The sequence below is a fragment of the Taeniopygia guttata genome, chromosome 19 (assembly GCF_048771995.1).
Source record: "Taeniopygia guttata chromosome 19, bTaeGut7.mat, whole genome shotgun sequence".
In the NCBI taxonomy this organism is placed as follows: Eukaryota; Metazoa; Chordata; class Aves; order Passeriformes; family Estrildidae; genus Taeniopygia; species Taeniopygia guttata.
The window spans coordinates 1,046,823-1,059,896 of record NC_133044.1 but is presented as its reverse complement, the minus strand read 5'-3'; the positions used below and the strand labels follow the sequence as shown (position 1 = coordinate 1,059,896).

General features: G+C 49.3%; 1 protein-coding gene across 21 annotated transcripts in view; it reads right to left on the bottom strand.

The window, feature by feature from the left end:
• Positions 1-8,725: 8,725 nt before the first annotated feature.
• The window catches only part of MSI2 (musashi RNA binding protein 2), a 199,994-nt gene continuing 195,645 nt past the window's right edge, over positions 8,726-13,074 (bottom strand). For all 21 annotated transcript variants that reach the window (XR_012051461.1, XR_005982240.2, XR_012051462.1 and 18 more), the window contains one exon: positions 8,726-11,497. Coding sequence is in view for 1 of the 21 variants with exons in the window: in XM_041720088.2 (XP_041576022.1) it covers positions 11,456-11,497 (42 nt within the window). In the remaining 20 variants the exon portion in view is untranslated. The remainder of the gene's footprint in view (positions 11,498-13,074) is intronic.

Here is a 13,074-nt window from a genome sequence, read left to right as displayed (position 1 = left end):
ATCCCGTGGATTCCCAGGGCAGCCCTGGGGTGCAGCCCCGTGGGTGATGCAGGTGCCCCGTGGGTGCTGCAGGAGCCCCGTGGGTGCTGTGGGAGCCCCGTGGGTGATGCGGGAGCCCCGTGGGTGCTGCAGGAGCCCCGTGGGTGATGCCGGAGCCCCGTGGGTGATGCCGGAGCCCCGTGGGTGCTGCTGACCCCGGGGTGATGCAGGAGCCCCGTGGGTGCTGCGGGAGCCCCGTGGGTGATGCAGGAGCCCCGTGGGTGATGCTGGAGCCCCGTGGGTGCTGCAGGAGCCCCGTGGGTGATGCTGACCCCGGGGCGATGAGCGCTGCAGGAGCAGAGCAGCTCAGCAGACAGAGCTGATGAGCCCGAGGAAGAGGAGGCTGTGAGACCCGGATGGTAATCAAGGCTAATTTGCAGATTTGCCATCCGGAGTAATTTCTGGCATGATTTCCCCTACACGGGAGGGGAGCAGAGCAGGAGGAGCTGCCCGGCCCGGGTGGCGGCTCTGGGGGTGGCTGTGAGCTCCTCCGGGGAAGGTCCTCAGCATCTCCTCCTCCCCTTGCAGCAGTGCCTGTGCCCAGCCCGGCCGGTGCCAGCTCTGCCCAGGGGCTCCTGCCAAGGTCACAGCCTGCCAAACCCCCTGTCCCCACCCCAATCCCCTGCAGGAGGAGCAAGGGGCATCTCCTGGGCAGGTGTGGGTTTGTGGGCAGGTGTGGGTTTGTGGGCAGGTGTGGGTTTGTGGGCAGGTGTGGGTTTGTGGGCAGTGCTGGATGCTCCCCTGCCTTGCAGGAGCTGTGCTGCTGCCTGGAGAAAATAACCACAGACTGGGGAAAAAAATCTCACTTAAGTCTTTGCAAAGCCATAGATAATGCACTGTGAGAGTGAACAAGCGGGATGAAAAATAATTGCACTCCTATTTTTTCTCCAGCTTTTCTTATCAACGACTTTATCACCTTTGGTTTTATTTTACACCTTATTTAGACTTTACTGTAATCCCAGCTATTTCACCATTGACACCTCCTTAATACCTTGTCTAACACCTCTGACACCTCTGGCTAATGCTCAGGCCTTGCTCCAGGCAGAGCAGGAACAGAAAAGAGCTGAAATGGAGAGAGGGAAAAATTATTTACTGCCCGGGCTGTGTGAATAATAACCCCAGAGGAGGAGGTGGGGGCAGTGCTCCCTGTGCAGCTGAACTTTGCTGTGTGCCACATCCGTCTCCATCGGGCCCTGAGTGCTCCGCAGGAAGGGGAAGGGAGAGGATTTATTGCTCCTGGGAAACTGCAGCCTAGAAAGGCTCAGCTTGGTGAACTGAAGCCAATTCTTTCCTCTCACTTGGACACCCTGTGCCGAGCTCAGCCTGTTTGAAATGTTCCTAACCTGTGGGTGCTGCCTGAGCATCCACTGCTGCTCCGTGGGTCTGCTCAGGGCTGGGGCTTCACCCCTCCTGGGCAGCCCTGGGGGGATTTTTGGGGCTAATTCTCCTTTGGTGGCCAGGGAAGGTACCCGCTGGTTTGTGGGCCCCTCCTGTGCTGTGTTGTGAGGTTTGTTAAACGGGTCTCAGCTGTTCCTGGTGGTCTGGAGGCGGTAAAGGGGCTGCTCAGGGCCTTGGCAGAGTCACAGAGTCGTGGAATGGTTTGGGTGGGATCCATTTCTACTCCTCTGCCATGGGCAGGGTCACCTTCCACTATGCCAGGGTGCTCCAAGCCCTGGCCAACCTTCTCTGGGCACCCTGTGCCAGGACCTCCCCCCCTCACAGGGAACAATTTCTGCTTAATATCTGCCACCACTGGTCTCCAGAAAGTTTGGCTTTTCTTGACCTGGAAGGAATCCACTGAACCCCAGTGCTGGGGACAGCACAGCACTTTGTTGGGTTTTTCCTTTCCCCTTCCCTCGGAGCCAGAGACCATGGCTACATTACCTAGATTTAACTACCCATTACACAAACTATATCTCTAAAGTGAGGGATATGGCAGCTTTATTATAAGTTTATTACATGCTAATTCAAGCAAATAAATTTGCTCCAGCTGTGGAGCAAAGGAGATTAATAACCTCGAAGATCACTTCGCTGCTTTGATGAGTTTCTTGAACAGAGTGGAGTATATTTAGGAAGAGCAACTAGATTAGTCAAAAAACCCCTTTAATTATTAGTGACACTGTGCAAACTGCTTCCTATGAGTGGAATACCAACTACTTAACTCCCTGACCTTATTATTCAAATAAACACTCCTTATTATAGCGACATGACTCGCTCATCAACACATCAGATCAGCTGCCTGGGTGGGGGTCTGGGGGTCCCCGCTGTGTCAGGCGCCAGCTGGGCTCTGTGAGGGGTACAACAACCCAAAGGGGTTTAAAAGGGCTTCACGTGCCTCAGAGTGAGCAGAGAAAGGGCTTTGCTGGAATGTTCTTGGCACTTGCTCCTTCCCCTGTTCAGGATAGTGGGTTTTGTTCTGCAGCTCATTCCGATTTTTCTGGAAGTGTTTCAGTGTGATGTTCTGAGGTGCCTCAGTGCTGCTGCTGTTTTAGTGTGTGGTTTGTAGAACAGCCCTGGAGGGAGCTGTGGGCTGCTTCTTGTTGCTGATCCTCTCCCAGTGGCCGTTTCCCTCGCCTTTACTGGAATCTGGGGAAATTCTGCATTTTCTAGTTTGTCTTCATCGGTGGGATGCTGGAGCTGGATGAGTTTTCTGCCCCTTTCATAGACAAAAAGCAGGCCAAGAAGGGCTCTCAGAAATTCTCACAGATATAATGAAAATGTGTCCGGGGTTTGCACAGTAACAGATAATTGTCAGAGAGACTTGCCAGTGCAGGGGGTTTTACTCTGGGAGTTGTTCTGGGGACTCGGGGCTCCTTGGGCTCTGCAGGATCCTGGGCACGGTGCTTTGGAGGGGAGCAGGAGGCAGTGCTGGCCCAGCCTGCAGCACCCTGGGGCTGTGGGGAGTTTGGCAATGCCCCCTTTGGGTGGCACTCCTGCGGGTCTGCTCCTGCATTTGTGACCCTGTGCCAAGGCCGGGGGGACCAGGAGGCACCTTCTGCCTTCTCCCGAGGGGATCTCCTTCCCTCGCTCCCTTCCAGCCCCGGGGATGCTCAGGGCACTGGAGCCCGGGGGTGGCTCTTGGTGGGTCCCCAGGGCCTGGGGGAAGGAACGCTGTGGGTCCAGCCGCTCTTGGGAAAGCAGCAAATCCAGAATATTCTCCTGCTCTGGGCTTCCCGCTCCCCTCTCTCCTCTGCCTTCAAACACTTTCTACTCTATGTAGAGCAAGCAAAAATGATGTGTTAAATACAGCCCGGGCTAAAGCTCTGAATCAAATCAATTCCTTTTTGATTCTCGGAGCTTTTGAATCCTCGGCCCTGCTGGAGGATTGTTAGCACAAGAATGGGGCTGAAGGAGCAATCCTTTCGCAGCGCTATTGACTCAATTATTTTGCCTCTTGATTTTGTATGAGCGGCCGGCGGATATTCTGATTGCTGATGGCAGAGCATTGTCGGGGCGCCCCGGGCTCGGGTGGGGCCCCACCGCCTCCCCGGCCCCGGGGGGCACCGGCGGCGAGCGGGGATGTGCGGGATGTGCGGCGATGTGCGGGATGTGCGGGATGTGCGGGATGTGAGGGATGTGAGGGATGTGAGGGATGTGCGGGACGGTGACAGGGATGGGACCTGTCTTGGGCTCCACCTCCAGTCAGGAGGGTTTGGAGCCCACAGCCCAGCCTGGCTCACTTTTTCAATCTCAAAAAAAGAGGAATTCCCCACCCATCAAAAGGCTGTGAAAGGAGCTGTAGGAAGCACTTTGGATGTGTGGATGAAAGGGGCTGAGAGGAACAAACTGCTGCTTTGAGCCCTGTATCAATCCTGAGCAGTTTTTGCGGGCTTAGAAGAGGCAAAATGAGGAACTTTCTCCTGCTTTTTATCCTTGCTGATGCTTCTGTCACATCAGAGCCCGTGCTCTGTGGATGCAGGAGGTGACAGATCCTGCTGGGTGTCACCAGGCGATGGAGGCACTGCCAGTTCTGTACCTGCTCCCATCTCCCCGTGGCGGGCTCACCCGGTTAATGCACGTTTCAGCCTCCTCTGGCGTTTTAATCAGTAATTACCAGCGAGTGGGAGCGGTGTGTGGGCTCCTCTCACCCGCTCCTGGGCCAGTGCCACCCAAGGTGTCACAGCCACGGGCACCGCTGCGGGCTGGGCGCTGGGCTGGACCTCGGCTGCTCCCTGGGGTTCAGCAGCGGGTGGCAACGTGCCCAAATTTCGGCAGGCCTGACCCCGTCAGGGCTGAGGTGCCGATGTTGGGAAGGTCAGCCTGGGGACCTGGGCTTGCTGCCACCATGGGGACAGTGGCTTTGAGGGCCAGGCTCTGAGGGCCACGCTCTTCCACTCAGACTGGAAAGAGACTTCAGTTTCCCAAGGTGTGCAGCGATGGACAGGGGAAATGTCTTCAAGCTGAAGGAAGGCAGATCCAGTTTGGCTGTGGGGAAGAAATTCTTCCCCGTGAGGGTGGGGAGGGCCTGGCACAGGCTGCCCAGAGAAGCTGGAAGTGCTTGAGGCCAGGTTTGGATACGGTTTGGGATAGTGGAGGGTGTCTCTGCCCAGGCCCGCGGGTGGCACCGGATGGTTTTTAGTTCTTTCCAACCCGGACCATTCCAGGATTCCCTTCCAGGATTCCCTGGGCAGCTCTGGTTGCCCACAGGAGCTGCTCCGTGCTGCTGCAGCCGCTGCCGTGGAGGCAAAGAGCAGAATCAGCCTCTGCCTGATGCACAAACAGAGTCAAGTGCCGGTGCCCTTTGCCAAGCGCTAATGAATTCCAAGTGCCTCTCCTTACCCAGCGCTGCCACCGCCTCCTGACCAGCTGAAAGCGCAGCCCTGCGCCCTCAGCTCGCTGGAATTGCTCATTTCTGACCGTATCTGATGTAGCTGAGTGCAGAATGGTAAAGAGGGGAGGGTTTTTTTGGGGTGGGTTTCATCACCATTAGGGTTTCAGTGCTCTCAGGCTGGGTGGCATCTGGGCTCATGCCACCACAGGGACTGGTACCCAGTGGAACAAATGAGTTTTAAACCCCTCTATTTTATTATTCTGTATTAATAATGAGGCGGCCCTTGTAAATAGCCGTGAAAGAGAGTGCTTAAGCTCATAATTAATAAATGCTGGCTTGGTTTCTGCTGCAGCCTCGAGATGTGTGACTGGGGATGCGTGGCTCTGCCAAAGAGCAGAGGGTGCTCGAGTCCTCCAAGCACGTTAATAAACCTGGGATTTAGTCCGAGATTTTGGGACAGCCAGGACAGCCACCTGTGGCTTGGGGTACAGCAGAGCCCCTGGGATGGGCCGGGGGTCCTGGGGCAGCGCTGCAGGATGGGGGGCACAGGATGGGACATGGCTGCAGGAGCCCACCTGCCCCATGGGTGCCAGGGCAGGGGCTCCGTGCCCGAAGAGCCCCACGTGGGTGACACCGCACAACCCCAACGGCCCCAGCTGCCTCCTCACAGCTCGGCCATAAATGTTTATGACAGGAGGGAGAGGGAGTAAATCACATTTATCTCCCTTGTTTTCTTTATCGGGGCACTAATTTGACAGGGAAGGGAAATTTTTGCTTATTTTACAACTCTGATTTCGGCTGCAATTTGATTTCAGTAGCTGGGAGGCGAACACAAAATCTTATTTTTGTTCCAGAGCTGGTATAAAAATTTACATTTTGACACCGACCCCCACTCCCATTTCAGTGCTGCTACAGCGGGCCCGCGGGCTTTGCACCAAACACGTCACCCACATATAATACACTCATAATTCACTAATGTTTGCTGAATGACAGGGTTAAGTGGCTGCTATTCCCGGCCTCCCACCACACTAATGTACTCCAGACCCGCGCTCCTTTTCTTCTGGATTGCAGTCAAATCGTTTCCTGCAGCCCTCGCAGTGGAAGCTCCTTCCACCCCGAACAAACATGACTTCCGAAATTATTTGCATTTGTTTTTCTAATCTAATTTTCCCCTCGGTGCTCCACTAATCATCAATCCCATTAAGGGCTGGATGTGCTGACTGCTTTCCAGAGATCCCGTCCTGCACCCTGCCGTGCGCTGACCTTGAGCGGGCTGAGCCCCCCGGGACCCCTCCGAGGGGCTGCTGGGCCTGGAGCTTCCCTCCATCCCTGCCCAGTTCCCCAGGAAAGGAACCCGCCTGGTCCTGCAATAAGGACTCACCAATGATGAGTGTTTACAGCCCAGAGTTCTGCTCCAGGCCGAGTGCCAGAGCGAACAGCCTCTGGTGGAGCAGCTGGCACAGACAGGGTGGCACCACAATGAGGGAAACACACAGCAAGGGTGTGGGGGACTGGGAATTTATCCTGCAGGATTGGGCCCTCCTGGAAACAGGATTGGTGGTGATGATGCCAAAGATGTGCCTGGCAGGGCGCAGGATGAGGGACCAGCCTTGGGGCAGGGATGTGCTGGAGGGGCAACGAGGTGATGAGTTTTGGGGTGATGGGGCTGATCTCACCCCACAGGAATAAATATTCCCCCCACAATGAAATGGACTCCATGGATCTGTTCAAAACAGTTTATTGTATTTTTTCGTCAGACAAACACATTGATTTCTGGACCACAGTAGAGGATGGAAACCTTTCACAAACTTATTTATTTGAAAATACAAATATAAAATTATACTTTCCACATCTGTGATGTGAGAGACCCCCATCCACATAGTATTTTACAACAGGGCTTCAGAAAGCCATACACAGAGACCTGAAAGATGCTTGATATATATAGATACATATATATATGTATATATATAAAAAAAAAGTCACTACCAAAGTTCTCATCAGTTCATACTAAAGTATAAAAGGAAGGGCTAGGCCTGCCACTGTGCCATAGTTTATTTAGGTACATTTATGACCACCTGAAATGCTCACTTGCATCCTAGTACTGATGGGAGTTCAGACCTCGTACGACAGAGAATGACGGGGGTGCTACCTATGACGGTCACGCGACAGACGGGCCCGGGGCCGGGGTGACCCCATGGGATGGGGTGACCCCGCTGGGATGGGGTGACCCCACTGGGATGGGGTGACCCCACTGGGATGGGGTGACCCCATTGGGCTGGGGTGACCCCACTGGGCAGGGGTGGCCCCGCTGGGATGGGGTGACCCCGCTGGGATGGGGTGACCCCATTGGGCAGGGGTGACCCCACTGGGCCCTGCTGGCCCGGGGTGACCCCTCTGACCCCGCTGACCACCAGGCCCTGCTCGGACACCGAGCTCTCCACACAACACGGTCGGACTGCTGGGGGGGACCGACAACCCACCACGAGGATTTGCTTTCTCAAACTACATTTTTTTTTTTCCTTTTTAAAAATTATTATTATCATCATCGTTATTATTATTGTTGTGGTTGTTTTTGGTAATTTCAGTACAGTATAAAGTATTGCTTAGCTTACAGAATCTCCTGACGTAGTGTTCGCGCGGGGCCGGCTGTTCTGTACCAGGGAACTCTACAGTGTCTGTGCGAGACCGGGGCTGCCGGTGTGCCTTCCATGCATCCTGTCTCTTTGACACTAACCTCGCTTCTCCCTCTCTCTCAGCTAACTATGTCGCTTTGAAAAAAACAAACCAAACCACTAAAAAAAAGAATTCAGAAGATTCCACCCAAGAGACATCGCCATAGCATAAAAGACAGCTATGAGTTAGTGTTGTCTTTTTTTTTTGTCTTTTTTTTTTTTTTTTTTTTTTGTTTTTGTTTTTGTAAACAGTTTCATATGCAATATCATACAGAACCATGGCTGGCCTTCAGTAAAAATGTAGTAAACTATATTGCTTTATTATTGATTATGTTGCATTGAGTGAATGGCAGAAACGAAACAGGAAGGGACGTGTGGCTGGAGTCGCTAGCCCTCATTCACACTACAGATGAAAGCAGGGAAGAAAAGAAATCCCAACACCTTTCAGGTCGTTATCACCCACAATTACCCAATGATTTAACTAAGCCTAGCAAGATGTGTGACATTCACCAGCAGACGCTGCTGTACAATGGAAAAAAAATCAACTTACAGCAAAGAGAGCCATGCTACCTTAAAGTCCAAGCTACAAATTCAACTCAAAATTAACATTTATGAAGTGTAATAAAAAAATAAAAACCCCAAAGGACAGATCAGGCTTTGCTTTAATCAAGCCGATCACAAAGGGCTCTATGTGACGGGGAGGTCCCAAGCCCTGGTGGCACCAGGGAATGTCCCTGGTGTTTGGGACTGGCCCTTGGGTGCCCAGTGTTGCTGATCCCAGCTGGGAGATGGGAGCAGAGGGCAGGGAGGGTGTCTGAGAGGACTCTGTCCCTGCAGGGTCCCAGGCCAGGCTGGGCACAGGCTTGGAGCCCCCTGGGACAGCGGGAGGGTCCCTGGTGGCACTGGACCTTCAGGGTCCCTTCCAACCCAAACCCCTCCGTGATTCCACCATCCTTCGCTCCCTCCTGGGCTTGAGTAAAACAAAGGTGGAGCTGAGCCTTTGTGCTGAAAAATTTACAAAAAACCCCCAAACGAACGAAGGGAAAAAAAAAAAATCCCTCAAAATTGATTTCTAGATGAGTGGGGACTAACGTGAACCTTAGTCTAGGTAGCCACATCAAAACATCTTGGATTCCACGACATTTGTGCTATGGGCCACTGGGACTTCTCAAAAGGTATATAAACATCTAAAACATATTCACACAGATTAGCAATTTCTTCTGAGCATTCTTAAAAAAATATGTTTTTTTTTTTCTCTTAGTAAAATCGTTTTAATATACCGTGCCTCCCTCTTTTAAAAAATAAATTAAAAAAATCCAGTTTTGCATATCTAGCATTAGCATTTAAGGTAGTATGGCACATCCCCTTTCCAAAGTCATGGGTGGGGATCTACAAATGCCTTAAGAGTTTGCCAGCATTTTTAACATTGTGAGACCTTTGGTTAGTTGAAACCGCATCAGATCAACAAAAGAAAAAAAAAACAAGAGAAAAAAAGCACAGAAAGAAAAAAGAGAAGAAAAAAAAAAACAAAAAAAGGAAAACCTTCCCAAAATTATTAGCATTTTTTTTTCTTAAATAAGAGAAAGTTCTATCCTTACTGGTCCTAAATCTGAATAACTACATCTAAATTTTTAACCTTAATTACGATACACCTACCAATATGTACTAGAAGAGGAAGAGAGAAAGAGGGGGGGGAAATTCACTACACTACCATCAGGACAGCACTCTTACAAGATAAGCCATTTTATACACTATTAACATACAACAATGATCAACAAAGAATATTCTATGAGGTGACAGGGAATGGAGAGGAAAACCAACTGGTAGTACAGTACATCATCAACATTGACAAAATAGCAATAAAAAATTCCCTGACGGCACACTGAATCGCAGGGAATTTGGTTCGTAGTATTTTTTTTTTACCTTTTTATTTTTTAAAGAATTCGGTTTTATTTCTTTTATTACTTGATCAAGTCTCAATATTTAAAAAGCGTCCAGCATTTTGCTTAAACCTGGTTGTTCTGAAATAAGAAAAAAACCTAAAATATTACATAAAAAGCATGATTTTTTTTTAAAAACAAGAAAAACAAGGTTTCTCCTTTCGGTTAGCAGTATGGTGCCTTGTTTTGTTAAAGATGCCTTGCTCTACCTTGTCTATTGAATGTCTACATTACTCTACTTGTTAGTAAAATTTACAAAAATAGGAGTGCAGCAGCTCTTTTTAACAAATGTCGCATTCAGTGTCTTATACTGGCTGTACCTAAAGTACCAAATTTATAAACGTAACAATTTAAAAAAATATTAATAAAACTTGTCAATATTACGTTAAAAAAAGAAGAAATATATCCACACTACAGTATGTTCTTAATGCCACCTACCATGTTGTACTTCTAGTTTGCTGTTGCAGGCCTATTTACCAATATTAAAAAAATTAAATTAAAAAATATCCTTCATAAGTTTCCTCCCCCAACAGAGGACCATATATATAACAGCCAAATATTAAACATGTGCAAATAGGAAACTGTCAGTTTTTCCCCTACCAGTCACAGTGCAATGATGTTTTATACTTTATTTCTTTTAAATTCTGTTTACAACTACAATAAATTAAAATCTTCCGTTGCTTCTAGGGTGAAACTTGTAGCACTGAGGTATTCCCAAAAAAAAAAAAAAAAAAAGAAAAAATAAATCAAAACCAACCAAAGTTGCTTTCTAATTTGACAATACAGAAAGTGATGGATAATAAAGGATACCATGCAAGCTGGACGCTGCTCAGCCCACATGGGGTGCCCAGAGCAGCTGAAATGACTGGACAGCAAGTTGACCTAGTTTAAAACGATGACTAAAAAAAAAAAAAGTCCAAAAAAAAAAAACCAAAATAAAGGTGTGCTTTGAACCGTAAATGCGATAAGTAGGAAAAATCGTAGCTTCTTGATCAGTTTTGGGAAAAGCAGGTTTTAAATTAAAATACAAATACCACTAGACTGTTCCTTTGCAAGCTGTGCAGGTCGGAGGGCGAAGCTGCTGGGATGAACTGGGCGAGCTGGGGGGTCCCAGAGCCTCACACCCCCCGGGCCAGCTCCGGCAGTCGCTCCCAAGGGCTACAACTTCCTTGTCTTTTTATCCATTTCCATAGAGAAACTGCCTTAGGCTGACTCCGTCACAAAAATAGGTTTGTATTTCTCTTTCTTAATAGTTTCTATGTAGTTAATGGAATTGTATTTACAGCATTTTATTATTTTTTTCTTTTTTTTTTTTTCAGAAGTCGCGATTTCAAAAAACCTTTATATCACCTCTTTCAACAAAAAAAAGCACTTATATAGAAAAAGGACGCGCAAAAAGTTTGTCGCCCTCGCCTTATTGCCGAAAATAGAGAGAATTAGAGGAACCAAGACGCCACAAAGGAAAAGAAGGGCCAGAGAACCTGTTGCTGCCCCCTCCCCGTGCCCTGCCAGCCCCCCGTGCTGCGCCCGCCGCCGGCTCCGCTCCCCCCGCGGCCGAGGCTCCTGTCACCATCTCAGCATCCTTTAAGCAACAACAACTACGTAAAACAGAAGGGAGGAGGAGGAGGAGGAGGAGGAGGAAGGGAGGTGGGAAAGAAAAAGCAAAAGAAACCCCTTAATATAACAGTTACACTATGGTTAGGCTCTCGCTACATACACAAAGAATTCTGACTACGTGGCTACGAGACTATGTCAAAAAGGCTACGAAAAGATGTGGGTTTGGAGAGGTTTAAAAAGGGCGGGGGGGAGAACCCATCGAGAAAATAAAACGAACAAGAAATGGGTTTTATATACATACTTTTAAAGGCTGTTGTTTTTATAGTACAGCAGATTCATGAGATGATGAGAGAGATTTTAAACAACCCAAGTCCTTCTAGTGCCACCTCCGGTTTGCGCTGGCGGTGATGGTGATGAAGATGATGATGATGATGTAGTGCTCAAAGTCTGACGAGATCACCCAACCGTGGGCCCCTTCAGAAACTTCGCCCTGTCTTGCCCGGACATCCAGAGAGACTCTGTGTGGGGAGAAGGTGGACATGGACACGGAGAGGGACAGTTAATTGAGCTCGATGAGGATTTTTAACAAAAATACCCCAAAGTGTTTGCAAACACTTTGCAGCCACAGCCTGCCTCATCCATCCCGAGGGAGGACGCTGGAATGCTGAGCTGTTCCCAGGGCAGCCCCCATGGAGAGGGGGTCTCATGTATTCCCTGCTCTTATTTCCAGTTTAGGAACAGTAAGATGTGAGTTGATGCACGGCCAGGACAAAAGCGGCTCCTCAGGCATCTGTTACGCCGTGAATTCACACGGCTTTGGTAAAATGGATTTGTCTGAAGTACCTGCAAGGTGACAAGTTCTACCTGGGCACACTGAGGCAGGCAGGATTTATTTTATGCAGCCTCCAATGCTCTGTCCCTGCCAGTGCTTAAAGCTGAGATATATGAGGTAGAAAAGAAATATAAATATTTAGGGCACCGGCTCTGCAGGCAGATGATGGCGAGGAGAGGATGCTCCCTGACGACCTCCAAAAGCCATCCCCAAGCAGCTGTGCTGGGGTGAGGTCCTGGCAGCATCCTGAGGGGTGTGGGAACCGATCCCTGCCCCGGGGACCTGCAGCTCAGCCAAATCCTGCCCTGGGGATGCCAGGAGCAGCCGCTGCCGCAAGCGTTTCAAACTCGGCGCTCCTTGAGGAATTAATAATAAGGCTCATTTCCTCCTCTCAAAATCCATTTTAATTAGTAATGAGCAACATTAAAAGCACTTTGTTTTGAAGTCGCTAATGGTTTGAGTCTCAACACTGGCCAGTAAGTGATGGCTGCAGTGATGGGCTGTGCTAAGTGAGGAGTGATTACAGCCCATCAATCTGGCGGGGCTGCCGTCACCGCGCGTTATTAGCCTGACTTATGATGTTCTGCTCGGGCTCCAGCTGGCCTCGGGTACCACCTCACTATTCCAGAGGCTGACGGCCCAGGAAACGTGGAGGATGCTGACAAATTGATCGGCGAGCGGGCCCTGCTACGTGCAAGTAATAGCTGGGATTAAGCAAGAGTGCTCATGGCACCTTTTTCTTCCCCAGAAAAAACACTCCTTGGTGGAGCAAATCAATTGATGGAACAATTTCAGGTAATCTTGGGGGTGTGTGTGCAGATGGAGAGTAAATAGAGACCCCCTTTATCCACTAGTTTTGGTATAAATCTATTTTTATGTAGTTTAAAGTCTCCAAACGTTTTCCACAGTTCCCAGCCCCTTGACTAAGTTTAAGTTAATTCTAATTTCATAGACTGATTTTTGAACGTAAATGATGTGACATTGATCATGTAGTGCTGGGCAAGAGGCAGGGAAATAAAATCTGTCACATCCATTCCATCTGCCTGTCTGGGCTCAGAACTCTGGAGGCAAACCCATGCCATTTAACTGGGGTAACTTCTGTTTTTCATTGCATTTTCTAATCTATTCCATGCCGAGTGTTAAGAATATTTGTTTGCAAAGATGAATATGCCAAAGACCAAATAATAATAAAAAATAAAAATTAAACATTTAATTAACTCGAGCTTAGTTCAAAGGGTAGGAAACTGGCAGCGATCCAGGGCT